This window comes from Antechinus flavipes, chromosome 1 (assembly GCF_016432865.1).
Source record: "Antechinus flavipes isolate AdamAnt ecotype Samford, QLD, Australia chromosome 1, AdamAnt_v2, whole genome shotgun sequence".
NCBI classification, from domain to species: Eukaryota; Metazoa; Chordata; class Mammalia; order Dasyuromorphia; family Dasyuridae; genus Antechinus; species Antechinus flavipes.
In genome coordinates, this window is record NC_067398.1 from 233098750 (window position 1) to 233113279 (window position 14530).

At 33.4% G+C, this 14530-nt stretch overlaps 1 protein-coding gene across 1 annotated transcript in view; it reads left to right on the plus strand.

Moving 5' to 3' along the window:
* Window positions 1-14530, plus strand: part of SRFBP1 (serum response factor binding protein 1) — a 106330-nt gene that overhangs the window by 23584 nt on the left and 68216 nt on the right. Inside the window, exon 2 of the mRNA XM_051997881.1 lies at window positions 12357-12445. Coding sequence (XP_051853841.1) covers window positions 12357-12445 — 89 coding nt within the window. The remainder of the gene's footprint in view (window positions 1-12356; window positions 12446-14530) is intronic.

Genomic DNA, 14530 nt, shown 5'->3' on the forward strand with positions numbered 1-14530 from the left:
TTTCTAATGTGGTAAATCTGGATAGTATAACCTACATAAATAAGTTCTTTGAGAGATTCTCAGTTTTTAAAAAGGGGAAAGAGGTTTTGAGATCCAAAAGTTTTAAAACTCTGTTCTTCATAAGAACCTCTTTTTTATGAAAGAGACGAACAAAAGTCATACTTTTTCTCTTGTGGTAGATGGAAGGAATCAGGGGAGAGTTGTAAAATGTTGTGCTTTGAAAGAAGCCAGAGAGTCTTAAGTGACAGAGGAGGGTCAGTACCTTCTAGACTATGGTAGAGCACACTAAAATATCTATTTTTAATGTCAATGCTATCTTTCCATTATGAATGTGCAGCTTGAGTTTTTCTTTGTTCTTTTACTGTTAAGATATGCTTTAAATGTGTGCAATGTTATATAGATGAACATTTACTTTTTGACCTGTATCATTTGAAAATTATTATTTTGGGGTCTGGAAAATGATATAGAAATTTCACTTTTGCATTAAATCTTGTGAAACATGATAGTTTCTGAGAAGAATAATTCAGTATGATTTCTGTCTAAAATTACTCAAATATTGAAAATATTCATATTCCTCTACCGATCATGTAAATGTTCTAGTAAGGAATTCTTTAAAAACATATAAAATTCCAGATTATGTGTTGCAAGGCATAATTCTGAGAAGAAATATTTCTAGGAACCTTTCCAGTACTTTTAAAGTTTCTAGAGTTGCCACATCATCATTTGTGCTGTATGAAATGCAAATCATGAGATGTCCACAAAGCTTTCATACAGAAAAATACAAAAACAAATCAAAGATATGAAATATACAGGTGACTGCCATACAAAAACAAATCAAAAATATAAAATATACAGGTGACTGCTGTAGTTTTTTTCCTTATTAATATAATATCTACTACTGTTGTTTATTTAAACCTGTAAAGTGACTTATTCCTAACTCAAAATAATTCATGTGAAAATGTGGTAATAGGCCCTGTGTACTAGTCAAATGCTCCCATAAATAAAACATCTGGTTTGTAGTTTTGGTGGTATATTGTAATGAAGAAAACTTATATCCTAAATCAAGCCTTATTTTAAAGAAAACTGCAGTATTGTCAGTGCTTAAAAAAGTTATTTTCCACTATACTGATTTTTTTTAAACTTTGTATAGAACTTTATTTCTTCCTTTCTTTGTTCAAATAATTCAAGCAAATTCTAAGCTATGTTGAATCCTCAGTTGAATTTAGACCTGTTTTTAAATTTTACTGTTTTATTACTTAAGTGTAATAATACACTGAATAAGAAATGTTATATTCTAAACAAAAACACAAACTTTTTCATAGTAGAAAATGATCTTACTGATAGTGTTATTTTAAATAGGACTAAAACGATTGTTGTATATTGGTGTAGTCTTTTTACTTTATTCTTGTCCTTTTTTATATAGTGCATTTATCACAAATAAAAATATTAAGATTAATCTCAGTTGTTTTAGTTTTTATTCTTCATCAAAACTTAAAAGTTAGCTAACTTTTATTAATATGCTGCTATGAGCTAGGAACTGCAAATACAAAGATAATTTTGCATAAGAAGTTAAGGTGGATCTGTTTCATCAAGGTGGGATGATGGTGGATCCCAGAGGCACAGCAGTCTGGTATCATACTTTAGGGATGTAGAATGTTTGCATTGTAATAGCTGCAATTTTCCAGAGCTCTGACTGCCAAAGAGGAGAAAAGATGTCAGCTGATTGAAGGGAGATTGCATAGGACCTTTTGTTGGTGCTGGCTTCAGAACCCTATTACATTGACTATATGCAGTTCCTGGTCACAGTCCCAGGGCCAAAAAGACTGACATAGAAAAGGACCCAGGTTGCAGTTATGAAGCAGAGGTCAGGTGTGTTATTGGGGGAGTAGGGCCCCTAGTCTGAATTCCAAGATAATTCAGAAGGTTGGCAGGAATGGTCTGTCTGGTTAGTTTGGTGGTGGGCACCAGGAGCATATTACAGGCAGCAGAATCTATGTGATATGGGTAGCTGTATTGGCTGTAGCAACAGCTATGGTAGCTTTCAACCCACAGTAGCAGTTGCAGGAAAATGAGGAACCTGGTCCCAGTCCCAAGACCAGGAGGAGTGGTTATATTAAAGACCAAAGCAGTAATCATACCTCTCATTAGAGAGATAGCTCTGAAAATAGCAGCAAGGAAGTCCTGAAACTTGGAACAGTGTCCTATGGCTTTAAAAGGTTTGAGAAATATAATTTCTGAGTAATTAATCATTTTATTAATAATGCATTTTAATTTTTTTAAAAAAAGGTTTGTAATACTCTCAAATGTCAAAGATCTTTATGGCTTAGGCTCAAGGCTTATAAGTCCTTGGAAGAGTGGGTGTTTTGGGGGGGGGGGGTGGCAATCCAACCTGTTTAACAATAATAGAAAAAAATGAATATTATATAGGACTATTTTAATAAATGTTGATTATATCATTTACTTTTAAATTAACCTCTAATCAAAGAATCCAATCAATTTAATCAAAGAATTTATCCCCCCTCAAACCTGAGTAGAGCATTATGGGCTTTCATACCTTAGATTATATTCTGAATAAGATTGTAGAGGGGTCTGACCCCCATTGAGCAAAAAGTTAATTCAACTTCTGAGACTGAATTTTAAAATGATGACTATTTTTTTTTAGCTTTTTATTTTCAAGATATATGCAAAAGATAGTTTTTACTATTTACCCTTGTATTCCAAATTGTTCTCCCTCTCTATCCCCCATCTCCTGCCCTAGACAGCAAGTACCTCTCTCTCTCTCTCTCTCTCTCTCTCTCTCTCTCTCTCTCTCTGTGTGTGTGTGTGTGTGTATATATATATATATATATATATATATATATATATATATATATATATAACATGTTCAATTCTTCTCTACATATTTCCACATTTCTCATACTGCACAAGAAAAATCAGATCAAAAAGGAAAGAAAAAAGCAAACAACAACAACAAAAAAGGTGAAAAAATTTTGTTGTAATCTACACTCAGTCCTACAGTGCTCTTTCTGGGTTCAGAAGGTATCACAAGTCTATTGGAATTGACCTAAATCACCTCATTCTTAAAAAGAGCTATGTCCTTCAGAATTGATCTTCACCTAGTCTTGTTGTTGTGTACAATGTTCTCCAGGTTCTGCTCATTTCATTTAGCATTAGTTCATGTAAGTTTCTCCAGGCCTCTCTAAAATCATTCTGCTGATCATTTCTTATAAAACAAGAATATTCTGTAACATTCATATACCGTAACTTATTCGCCATTCTCCAACTGATGGGCATCCACTCAGTTTCCAGTTCCTTCCCACTACAAAAATGGCTGCTACACACATTTTTGCACATAAGGGGCCTTTTTCCTCCTTTATGATCTCTTTGGAATACAGATCCTGTAGAGACACTGCTGTATCAAATGATATGCACAGTTTGATAGCCCTTTGGGCCTAGTTCCAAATTGTATAACAATAAAAAAAAAACTAAAAGGAATTCAAGGAATTAGAATGGTCAGAAAAAAAAAAAAACTATCCCTTCTTGCAGATGATATGATGGTCTACTTAGATAATCGTCAAGAACCAACTGAAAAATAATTGAATAATTAACTTCTTCAGAATTGCAGGATATAAAATAAACCCAAGAAATTATTGTCTTTTCTGTATATTGCCAACAAAATGCAGTAGGAATAGAAAGAAAAGAAAATTTAATTTAAAATAACTGTAGACAAAATAAAGTTTTTGGAAGTTCTGTCTGCCTAGTTAAACTCAAGAACACAACTTCACACAAACACTCTTTACACAAACACTTCACACAAATAAAGCAAGCTCTAAATAATTGGAAAAACATTAATTGCTCATGTGTTTGGCCCAGACAACATAACAAAAATAACAGGTCTGCCTAGATTAATGCATTGATTAATGCTATAGCAATCAAATTTCCAAAAAATTATAAAACATGAAAAAAAATGATAAAATTCATCTGGAAGAACATAAAGTTAAGACTATCAAGGGAATCAGTGAAAAAAAAAAGTGATAGAAGGCACATTAACCAGACCAGATTTCTGTTTATAAAGCAATAATCATTAAAACAATTTGGTATTGGCTAAGAAATAAACTGGTGGATCAGTGGAATAAATTAAGTACACAGTAATAAATGATCATAGTAATCCATTATTTGATAAACTCAAAAGATAGAAGATTTTTGGACAAGAAATCACTATTTGACAAAAGTTTCCAGGAAAACTGGAAAGCTGTTTAACAGAAACTAGTTCAAAACTAGTATCTCACATTGTATACCAAAATGAGGTCAAATTACTTACATCATTTGGACATAAAAGATAATAATATAAACAAATTAGGGAAACATGCAATATTTTATCTGCCAGGCCTTTGGATAAGGGAAGAATTTATGACCAAACAAGAGAGAAAGCATTATGAGATCTAAAATGGATAATTTTGATTACCTCAAATTAAAAAGCTTTTGCATAAACCTATATAGTTAAAATTAGGAGGGGATCAGGAAATTGGGGAAAATATTTTCTAGTAATTTTATCTGATAAAGGCTTCATTTATCAAATATATAAATAATTGAGTCAAGTATACAAGAATACAAGTCATCCCCCGGTTGATAAATGGTTAAAGGATATGTTTTCAGAAGGTAGTTTTCAGAAGAAGAAATGGAAAGCTGTTATCTATCATCATGTGAAAAACAGTTCTAAATCACTATCAATTAGAGAAATGCTAATTAAAGCAGCTCCAAGATTTCTTGAAAAGTATTGGGGTCTCTGCTTTTATTGGGGTTTCTGTACCACATCAGTAGGGAAACTCTAAGGTTTTTTTATTCAAAAAGTTAATCAACAGACCTTTGTTTGTAAGATATCACTTTGGCATGGAGAGGAGGAGAGACTAATAAAGAGGCTTTGCCAAAGGACCTGAATTGTAGTATTAGCTATGTGAATATTAACAAAACCATGGAATGGTGATAGAATCTAAAGTATAAATGACAAGACTTGGCTGCTGAATATATGGCAGAATGAGGAGTCAGGGGCCTCTTTAAGGTTATAAATCTAGGATTCCTTAGAAAGGATGTTGAGCTTCTCATGACCATTTACCTCCCATATCATATTGCATTTTTCTCCAAGCCTCATCCCCAACCATCCGGAAGTCATGCCTTCTGCTTTATGAGGAACTTTCTGACACGTGGCCATATTTTTCCTAGCTCAGTAACCTAACCACTGTATGTCATCACCTATTGCAAAGGGACAAGGACAGAAGAAAAGAGTCATGTTTAAGAGAGAAGGTCACATTCAACAGTAGATTATGAACAAACAGTAATATATGATGCTGCTGTAAATTTAGGTTATAAAGAGCTTTAAAAACCAAACATGTTATGGATCAAAACTCTTGTATTTAAAACAAGGATCTTACAAGGTGCTAACTCAGTGGAATTGATAAAGACAATGGTTATCTAGGTTAGCATGGTGCTTAATGGTTCTCTAGTTCATTACATGTACTTAGTACTTAATACAGTTCCACAAGATTCACACCTATGATAATGTAATTGTAATAGTGTTTATAATAACCAGCAGGGACTGAGCGAGAGATTTATTCCATCTTCATCAGCCTCGTGGTGGCTGGCTTGGCCTCCTGCACTTTTCCACTGAAATCAAGACTCCTGAAGGACTACCAGAAAGCTAGCTGAAGCCCTAGGAAAGGAGACAATACTTTGAAGGAGACAATAAAGAATTTGGACTTTAATATCTGGCTATTCTTGTGGTGATTAATCTGCTGAAAAGAATGCTGCTCCAAGACCTCCAGAAAACCACCAAGAACTTTATAAACAGAGGAGTTTTATTTTTTTAGCCAGTAGGGATTCACTGGCTTATGAGTAGAAGAGTGACATGGTCCAATCTATGCTTAAGGAAAACCATTTTGGCAACTTTGTGAGAAGGGATAAGTTTAGAGAGACTTGAGGGAGGGTGGACCATTTAGGAAGCTATTGCACCAATCTGGGGGAGAAATAATGAAGGCCTGAGTATAGTGGTGGCTGTCTGAATAGAGAGAAAGAATCCGATGAGAAAGGCTTGGAAGTAGAAATAGCAGTATTTTAGCAATTGATTGTATATGTGAGATAAAGAAAAGTAAGTTATTCAGAGTGATATTCAGGTTGCTAACTTGATAAACTGGAAGAATGGTTACCTTTAACAGAAATAGAGAAATTTGAAAAAGGAATGCTTCGGGGGGAGGAAATAATTAATTCATTTTTGGATCTATAAAATTTGAAATGTCTCAAGGACATCCACTTTGAAATTATTCAATAGATAAAGGGTAAAATAGCCCTGAAGCACGAAGGAAAGACTGGAACTAGGCACTGATGTGCTTACCAAGAAAGAGAAAAGAGAATAGTGTCCTGGACAAGTATTCTTTGGGAAACACGATACTAATAATAAGTCCGCAAAAGAGACTAAGAAGGAACTGTTAAACAGAAGAGGAAGAGCCAGGAGATGGCATTGTCTTGAAAACCTGGAGAAGAAAAAATATCTGGTAAAAATGGGTGGTCAGTTATGTCAAAATAGATAAAGAATAATGAAGATTAAAGAAAGATCATCAGGATTGGCAAATAAATGACAGTATCAATAAGGCAGATTTATATTGTATTATAAGTTTCAAAAAATATTTGAGGTGTCTAAAGTGTATCAGTTAATGTAGTTGTGATATATGTACTTCCAAAGAGGAAAAAAAAAGGTTTTTTTCTAGTTTGTTCCCATCACTGAAATATAATCATTAAAATATTTACAAACTAAGAAAGAATTCTTGTTTTTTACATGCAGGAAAATAGATCATGAGGCTTTCCTTTATTCAGTAATGACACAACGTAATACTTTTTAAATCTTTCCCATAATTGGAATGTTACTGTAAACTAGCTCTATTAATGAACAATACATATTATGTTTAGTTTGGCAAAGCAGCAGTATTTGCCAAGTGATACATAAATTATAGAATCATAAATCGAGTTGGAAGATACCTAAGATGCCATCTATCTCTTCTTTCTCCCCTATCTTTTTTTTTAATAGATGAGGAAACTGAGGCCCAAAGAAGTTAAGTGACTTGCCATATCTAATAAGGCAAAAAATAGCAGAAATATGAATGCCCAGATATTTGATGACTTTAGAGCTGGTATTCTTCCTATTTAATTATATTGCTTTCCCATTAGATTATTGAATCTGCATAATCAATAAGTGAAAATACAACATTTGCTAATGTGTTTCAGTAATGATGTTCACTTGGTATTATATTAGCATATTATTCATGTTTTTTGCCTTTAAAAAAAGTCTACTGGGATTATAAAGTTTCCTGTGAAATACACTTTTTATTTTGAATTTAAAGTTAATACAGATTGCTTTTTAGCAGATATGATTACATCAACACTTGAGTGTATAAAACAGAATTCCAAAGGAATAATTTGGGGGCAGCAAGGCAGTGTAATCGACAGAGTTCTAGATTTGGAGTCAGGAAGCCCAAGTTCAAATGCTGCCTCAACACTTCCTAGCTGTATGACTTTGGGCACTTAACCCATTTGCCTCCATTTCTGCATCTATAAAATGGGCATAATAATAACATCTGCTTCCCCTGGTTGTTGTGAAGATCAAAAGAAATAATAATTGTTAAGTGCCTTGTACAGGGCCTGGCACATAATAAAATTCTGTGTAAATGTTAGTTATTATTTATTATTTAGAAAATATTATTTAAACAGAATATTTATGTCCTCTTTTATTAGAGGATATTTTGATAACTTTTTTTACTATAAAAGAAGTTTGTGAGTCACTAAAAATTATTTTGACTTTTAGTCTATAAAATAGACTAGTTATTTGAGAGAACATGTCCTTACAATAGGTTTTTTTTTTTTTTTTTTTTTTTTGAGGGGAGTGGAGGGTAGAAGGAGTTATCAAAGAAAAATAGCTCTGTTTGTCTAACAGATGTTCTATTCCCTGGAAGGGATGGTAATGCTGTTCTATACGGTTTCTTTCTGCGTAAAAAAAAAAAAAAATGATCACTACTAATGGATATCACTGAGACATGAACTTGCCATATCCTCACTTTTTCAGTTAAAATTAATCTCTAAGTTGATTGTTGCAGCTTTTGGATATAGTCTGAAGAGACTTCATTTTTTCTGAAAGCTTATGCTCATTGCTGCATATATGAGACTCTTATATGTGGAGACTTTCCACATATTCTTTCTTAATTGCTAATCACTATATAAGAAAACAGAGGTTAAGATACCATTTTAAAATAGTTAATCTTTAATTTCTTTTCACAACTTGAAATTTTTATTAATAACTTTTCTTTTTAACTTTATTTCTGAATATATCCATCCCTTTCATTTCATAATGAACCATTTGTCACACATAGCCACAACAGAAAAATAAGAGGAATGATAGTTCAGAAAACTAAATTTATCTGACAAATAGCATATACAGTATTCAAAATCTATATGCCTTTACCTCTGCTAAGAAGGGATGGAGGCTCATTTTCCCATTGTTTATTTGGTTACAAACTTGACCAGTATAACTAAACATTGTTTATCTTGTGATTTAGGATTTTTTTTCTTTCTGTTTACATTGTTTTACTTACACACACACACACACACACACACACACACACACACACACACACACATACACCATTATAGTGCTTTGATGTTTACTTCATTTTGCATCTGTTCATTTAGCTCTTTCCAGTTCTTCATGGTCATTCTTTATTATGTCACAGTAATATTTCATTATATTCATATGCCACAATTTGTTTAGTAGGTCTTGTTAATGGACACAAAGCTCCTTGTGTCCATCTATAAATATGTTGTTGTATATAAGATCTTTCTTTCTGCCTTTGATAATAGTGCAGTTCCCTGCATTACCTACACTACCAATAGAGGGTTTTCTGGATCAATGGTTTGAGGGAATTAGGACAGCAAGTGGTTAACTGTGAGTGACCCACATTTTCTCCATCTTATGACTCCATTATGGAGTCTCTTTAATTATGGATCTAATCCACATTCCATCAAGTGAGAAAAGTTTATTCCATTGTAGGAATTGTGGGAAAAAACTTATTGTATTGTTTGAATCTAGATCTATATGGTTGGGAAACTAGACTGCCTGATACTTAGAAACCCTTTACTAAGAACCTAGATTATTTTGATCTGAAGCCTAGTCATGTTAAGGATAAATTAAAGGAGCTTTCTTACAGTTGTACATGTCAACTAACTCATATATCTTATCTGAAAACTGGCTTTGTACTAATCAATCAGATATTTTTTCCTTATTTCTTTGATTGTTTACAGTTGGGAGAAGTCAAACACCTCTTTTTCTTATTTTAGGGAATTTGTTCACTCTCCCCCTCCCAATTTGTAAAGTCTCTAACTTTTCCTCCAATTAGAAATCACAGAAATCATTGTTTTAGATATTTTAATATCTCCCCCTCTATTTAGAGACCAGTCCTAGACTGAGGAGGAATCCCAATTTGTTAGGTAAATGGGGATTCATTGCTTAAAAAATCAAAGTATTCAAAAGATTGAACTTTTATTTCCTCAGTTGTTTCATATTTCACCAACTATGAGGTGTTTTTATTTTAGTCATTTTCTTAGCACAATTATAGATGTCTAGAATGTTAAGCTTCATTACTTCACCATTAATGTGTCACTGTGCCTATCATTCTATTGTCTTTCCAGAACTGACTGTTCTCAATAAATTGGAACCTTGTGATGGTTTAGATGTGCTTTTTTCTTATTATTGGTAATTTGGAGCAGTCTTTCATATAACTGCCCGTACCTTGCAGTTAACTCATGAGAAGTGTAGGTTAATATCCTTTTGCCAGTTATGAATTAGGGGAATTACTTTTGGCCTCAACTCTTATGTCTTAACTCTGTGGTTCCTAGATAGCAGACCTTTTTCAGAGATAGAAATTAAAAGATTTTTTTTCTCCAATTGAAAGATTCTCCCTTGTCCTGGTTGTATTGAGTTTGTTGTTGCCAATTTCATTACTTAGATTGTCTTTTGACACATACTGACCCTCATTCATACAAATTTATTTTACTTAACCTTATTCATTTTTTACAGTTAGAGGATTTTAAATTTGTACCTCCCTAACAAACTCACTATCCCACTCTCCACATCAGCATTTCCATATTTTTTTATATTAAATCCCCCATGGTTCCCCTTTCTCCCACTTTCCCCACTGAGAATTTTGCTTTGTATTTTACTGAAGAAATCAAGGTTCTTCATTGAGTACTTACTTTCTCTTCTTTCCTCTAATTTATTTCACAGATGCCTTCTGCCACTTCTACCAGTATCTTTTTCTCTACCCATCTCACATAAAAAGATGGCCCTTTTTGCCAGTGCAAACGCCTTTACGTGCATAAATGTTCCCGTTCTATCTCTCCTTTTTTTCCCCCCAGCAGAGTGCCTCTTCTGACATTCTTGCTCTTTTGCTCTCTCTTCTAGGTCCATAATCCCATATTACTCCTTTCTTTTGTGGCTAAATTCCCTTGAGAAGATTGTCCACAATAGGTGCCTCCATTTCCTTTCCTCTCTTTTCTTAACTTCAGTCTAGCTTCTGACTTTATCATTCAACTATTGCTTTTTCCAAAGTCACTAATTTTTTACTTATCAAATCTAATGGCTTTTTCTCAATCCCCATCATTTTATCCTCACAACAATCCTGAAACATGGATGCTATTATTATCTCTATTTAACAGATGAGGAAACAGGCAAAGAGAAGTAACATGACTTGCCCAGGGTAACACTCATGGTGTTCAGTTTGAGGCTGAATTTAAACTCATTTCTTCTTGATTTAAACCCAGCCCTCTAACTACTACGCCTCCTGGCTGTCCCCATTGACTCTTATCAAATATCCTCTTCCCCTTTCCCCCTAATGTCTTCTTTCCCAGTTTTTGAGACAGTATTCTCTCCTCATTTTCCAGTTGTCTTTTTGACTACTCAGTCTCCACTGCTAGATTTTCATCTAGTTTATTCCTGCTATCCAAGAGAGCTCTCATGGGTCCCTCTCTTGGGTCTCTTCTCCCTCTATACCATGTCCCTTGGTGATCTCATCTGCTTCCATGGATTCCCGTTATGTTTTCTGTACTAATAATTTTCACATCTCATTTGACCCTAACCTTTCTGACCTTCAGAGTCTTTCATGTCTAACTGCTTATTGAATATCTCAAATTAGATATATCAATGTAGATATCATTGTCTTCCTCTCAAACCCTCCCTCCTTCTCTCCCTAATTTCACAGGCACACTATCCCTCCATTTACTTAGGCTTGAAAGCAACTACTCTTCATTCAGCTACATGTACAATATGTGACTGGAGCATGTTGATTTGACCTTCATATCATCTCTGAGAATCCTCTGATCCTCCCCCTGACCCCAACAATATTTGTGTCCTGGTGCAGGGGTTCATTACCTCATTCCTGAACTCTTAGGAAATATGTAGTAGACAAGATTTTTGTTTGGATGTCAGACAGGTCAGTAGCTTCTCATTGAAATTCTATGATTCTTTTGGATTTGGGGGAGCAAATGCAAACAGTATTCTTACTTGATAACACATTAGAAATATTTTATTATAGAAGTAATAATAGTACTTATATAGCACTTGAAAATTTGAAAAGCATTTTTTAAGTGTTACCTCATTTTATCCTCCAGCCATCTAGCTGAATTGAAAGTTTTTGTTTTGTTTTTGTTAAAAGAAAATCACTTGTAATTTCATTGTACTTAGGATAATAAATCAGGAAAAAGATATTTCTGAGATTCTAAAGTAACCTATAACTAATTTGGAATGTTTCTGACTTTTTTTGCAACTTGTTTGTTCTCAGACCTGACACATTTTTAGGCTGTTCGTTTTATTCTCTGCTCGTGTTTATAGAAATAATTTTATCCTATCAGTTCAGTCAGTATGTTTTTTTTTTTAATTTTTTATTTAATAATTACATTATATTGACACTCGTTTCTGTTCCGATTTTTTTCCCCCTCCCTCCCTCCACCCCCTCCCCTAGATGGCAAGCAGTCCTTTATATGTTGGATATGTTGCAGTATATCCTAGATACAATATATGTTTGCAGAACCGAACAGTTCTCTTGTTGCGTAGGGAGAATTGGATTCAGAAGGTATAAATAATCCGGGAAGAAAAACAAAAATGCAGATAGTTTACATTCGTTTCCCAGTGTTCTTTCTTTGGGTGTAGCTGCCAGTCAGTATGTTTTTTAAAATGTGTTACACCATATATTTTACTTACCCTTAAAATAAGTGTGTTTTTGTTTTTTAAATAAGTGTCTCCCATTTTGGTTTCATTCCTAAAGGTTGTGAAGATGAGAAAAGAAGTGAAGAGGACTCGAGTTTTGGTTATTCGTAGACTTACCAGACATCTCGCCAAACTGAAGTCAAAAAAGTTAGTCATTTTATTAATAATTATGTACCATCTAGTCACAAATCAAGAATTGTGCTTATCCATTGTTTATACTATTTGGTGGTGGTGGTGGTGGAGGGTGACTGTAGACTGTCGATAAGAATTTCGGCAGCTAAATTCTATACGGAAAATAATTGTTACTCTAAGTGTGTTTTGTGAACCTTTCTCTTGGGTTTGAGACCAAATGAGTAATTTCTTTGTGAATTCTTCTAGTTACAATTTTCCTTTAAGTGACTACAAGTACTATGACCCCTATGGAAAAGAAATAAAGCCTTTTTTTTCCCCCCTAGCTAAATATTTGTAACTTGTTTTTCTTGAAAGTTATTTCCTTTTATAACAAGTAACTTTGATATTGTAGTTTTTTTAAAGTTAAAGTATTCTGAATCAGTCATTTACTTTGAATAATTATCTTCAACTATTGTGGGATAATATTTCTTGGAAATTAGCACTGAACATTGAACCTGTAGGAAATAGGGGATTAGCTTTCTATGATTACCAAAAATGGTTATCTTTTGCTTCAGATTGCTGAAAATACATTTTCTGCATACAATTCTTTATAACAAACCATGAATTCTGATAATATGTACTTTGTCCAACATAGTAACCATGAAATAAGTCTAAGCCATAAAATGCAGTACATAAAATAAAATTGGCAACATGCAAAACATTTTTTCTCACTTGTAAATCCTAGAATTTTGTGACCTTTTGTGCTAACACCCTAATTAAAAAATTGACTTCAGACAACATTCACTTGAAACATATAGCTCCATAAATACAACAAGCCAATAAAATTCTTAAATTTAAAACATTTTTTAACCTGAATCTTAACCTTCCATTGTGTCAAATGAAAGTGTGAGAGTATTATATTGTATATTATAATGCTAAAAACCTCTCTACCTTGGCTACCCTCTGAAAACCAAGAAAGAGGTTGCTGGGATTTTTGTCACTCAACCAGCACCCCAGAATGGTCAGTTCCATGTTCTCCCATCTTTAACTTCTTTTAAAGGATGGTCCAGTAGGCCTGCGGTAGAGCCATGGCTTACCAAAACCTTCCCAAGAAGAGTTCCCTTCCCCTCCTTGCTAAACACCCCAAGCTGATCCTTCTTTTCTTCTTTCCCAGAATAGTGAAGAGTTTGACTTCAGGCTAAATTCAGAGGAGCCCCTGAAGGCAGCCTAGTTTTGCCTGTAACAACTTCCACATTTGAAGCCTCCACATCATACTTAGATATTCTGCTTTTACTACACATGGCCAAGAATGTGGTAGATTGTCAATGTGAAAGTGAAAATATAGATTACTAATAAAGTCATGGGGATGCTTGAAGTTTTGACTGTTGAAGATCGACTGTAGTTTCATTTTTTTAAATTAGATTTGCTTCAAATTTAAAACATTTAATAACAGTTCTGTGTGCATTAAATAATGTTTTCAGAGAATTTGTACAAGTAGGATCTCACTTGATTTGCTATTTTTCATTTTGTTGCCAAAAAGTTTTATCATTTTATCATTGTCAAAATTACATTCATGGTGCTTTACATAGCACCTCCCACATTAGACTTACTTTTTTTTTTCTTTATTACTTCTCCATATCTTCCTTCAATTTTTATGTATCTTTTCTCCCATAAGAAGCATGTCTTAATGATATTTCATGTTTCTGTAGTTTTTAAGGTATATCAGAGCACTTTATTTACAAGAACTCCAAGAGATGAAGTATGCAAATGTAATACTCATTTTATCTATAAGGAAACTGTTTTTCAAGTATTTCAGAAATATAAAAGGAAAAAATTCAGCCAAAAAATGGGAGAAATTACATATACTCGGGCAGTCATGTATAAATCCTTATTTACCAATTAAGAAAGTTGACTAAAAGTATTTTCAGGATACAAATAGAAGAGGTATATTTTTTCCTTTTTTTTTAAATTCCATTTTTTTATAAGAAAATTTAATAGAGGATACTTCCATTAAGAAAGTTAGAGAATATGAACATAGAAAGTAGGCCCTCTGCAAGGGATTAAATTAATCATTGTATTTAAATGTTCTTCAGTAGTCATTCCAATAATTAATCTTCTTTT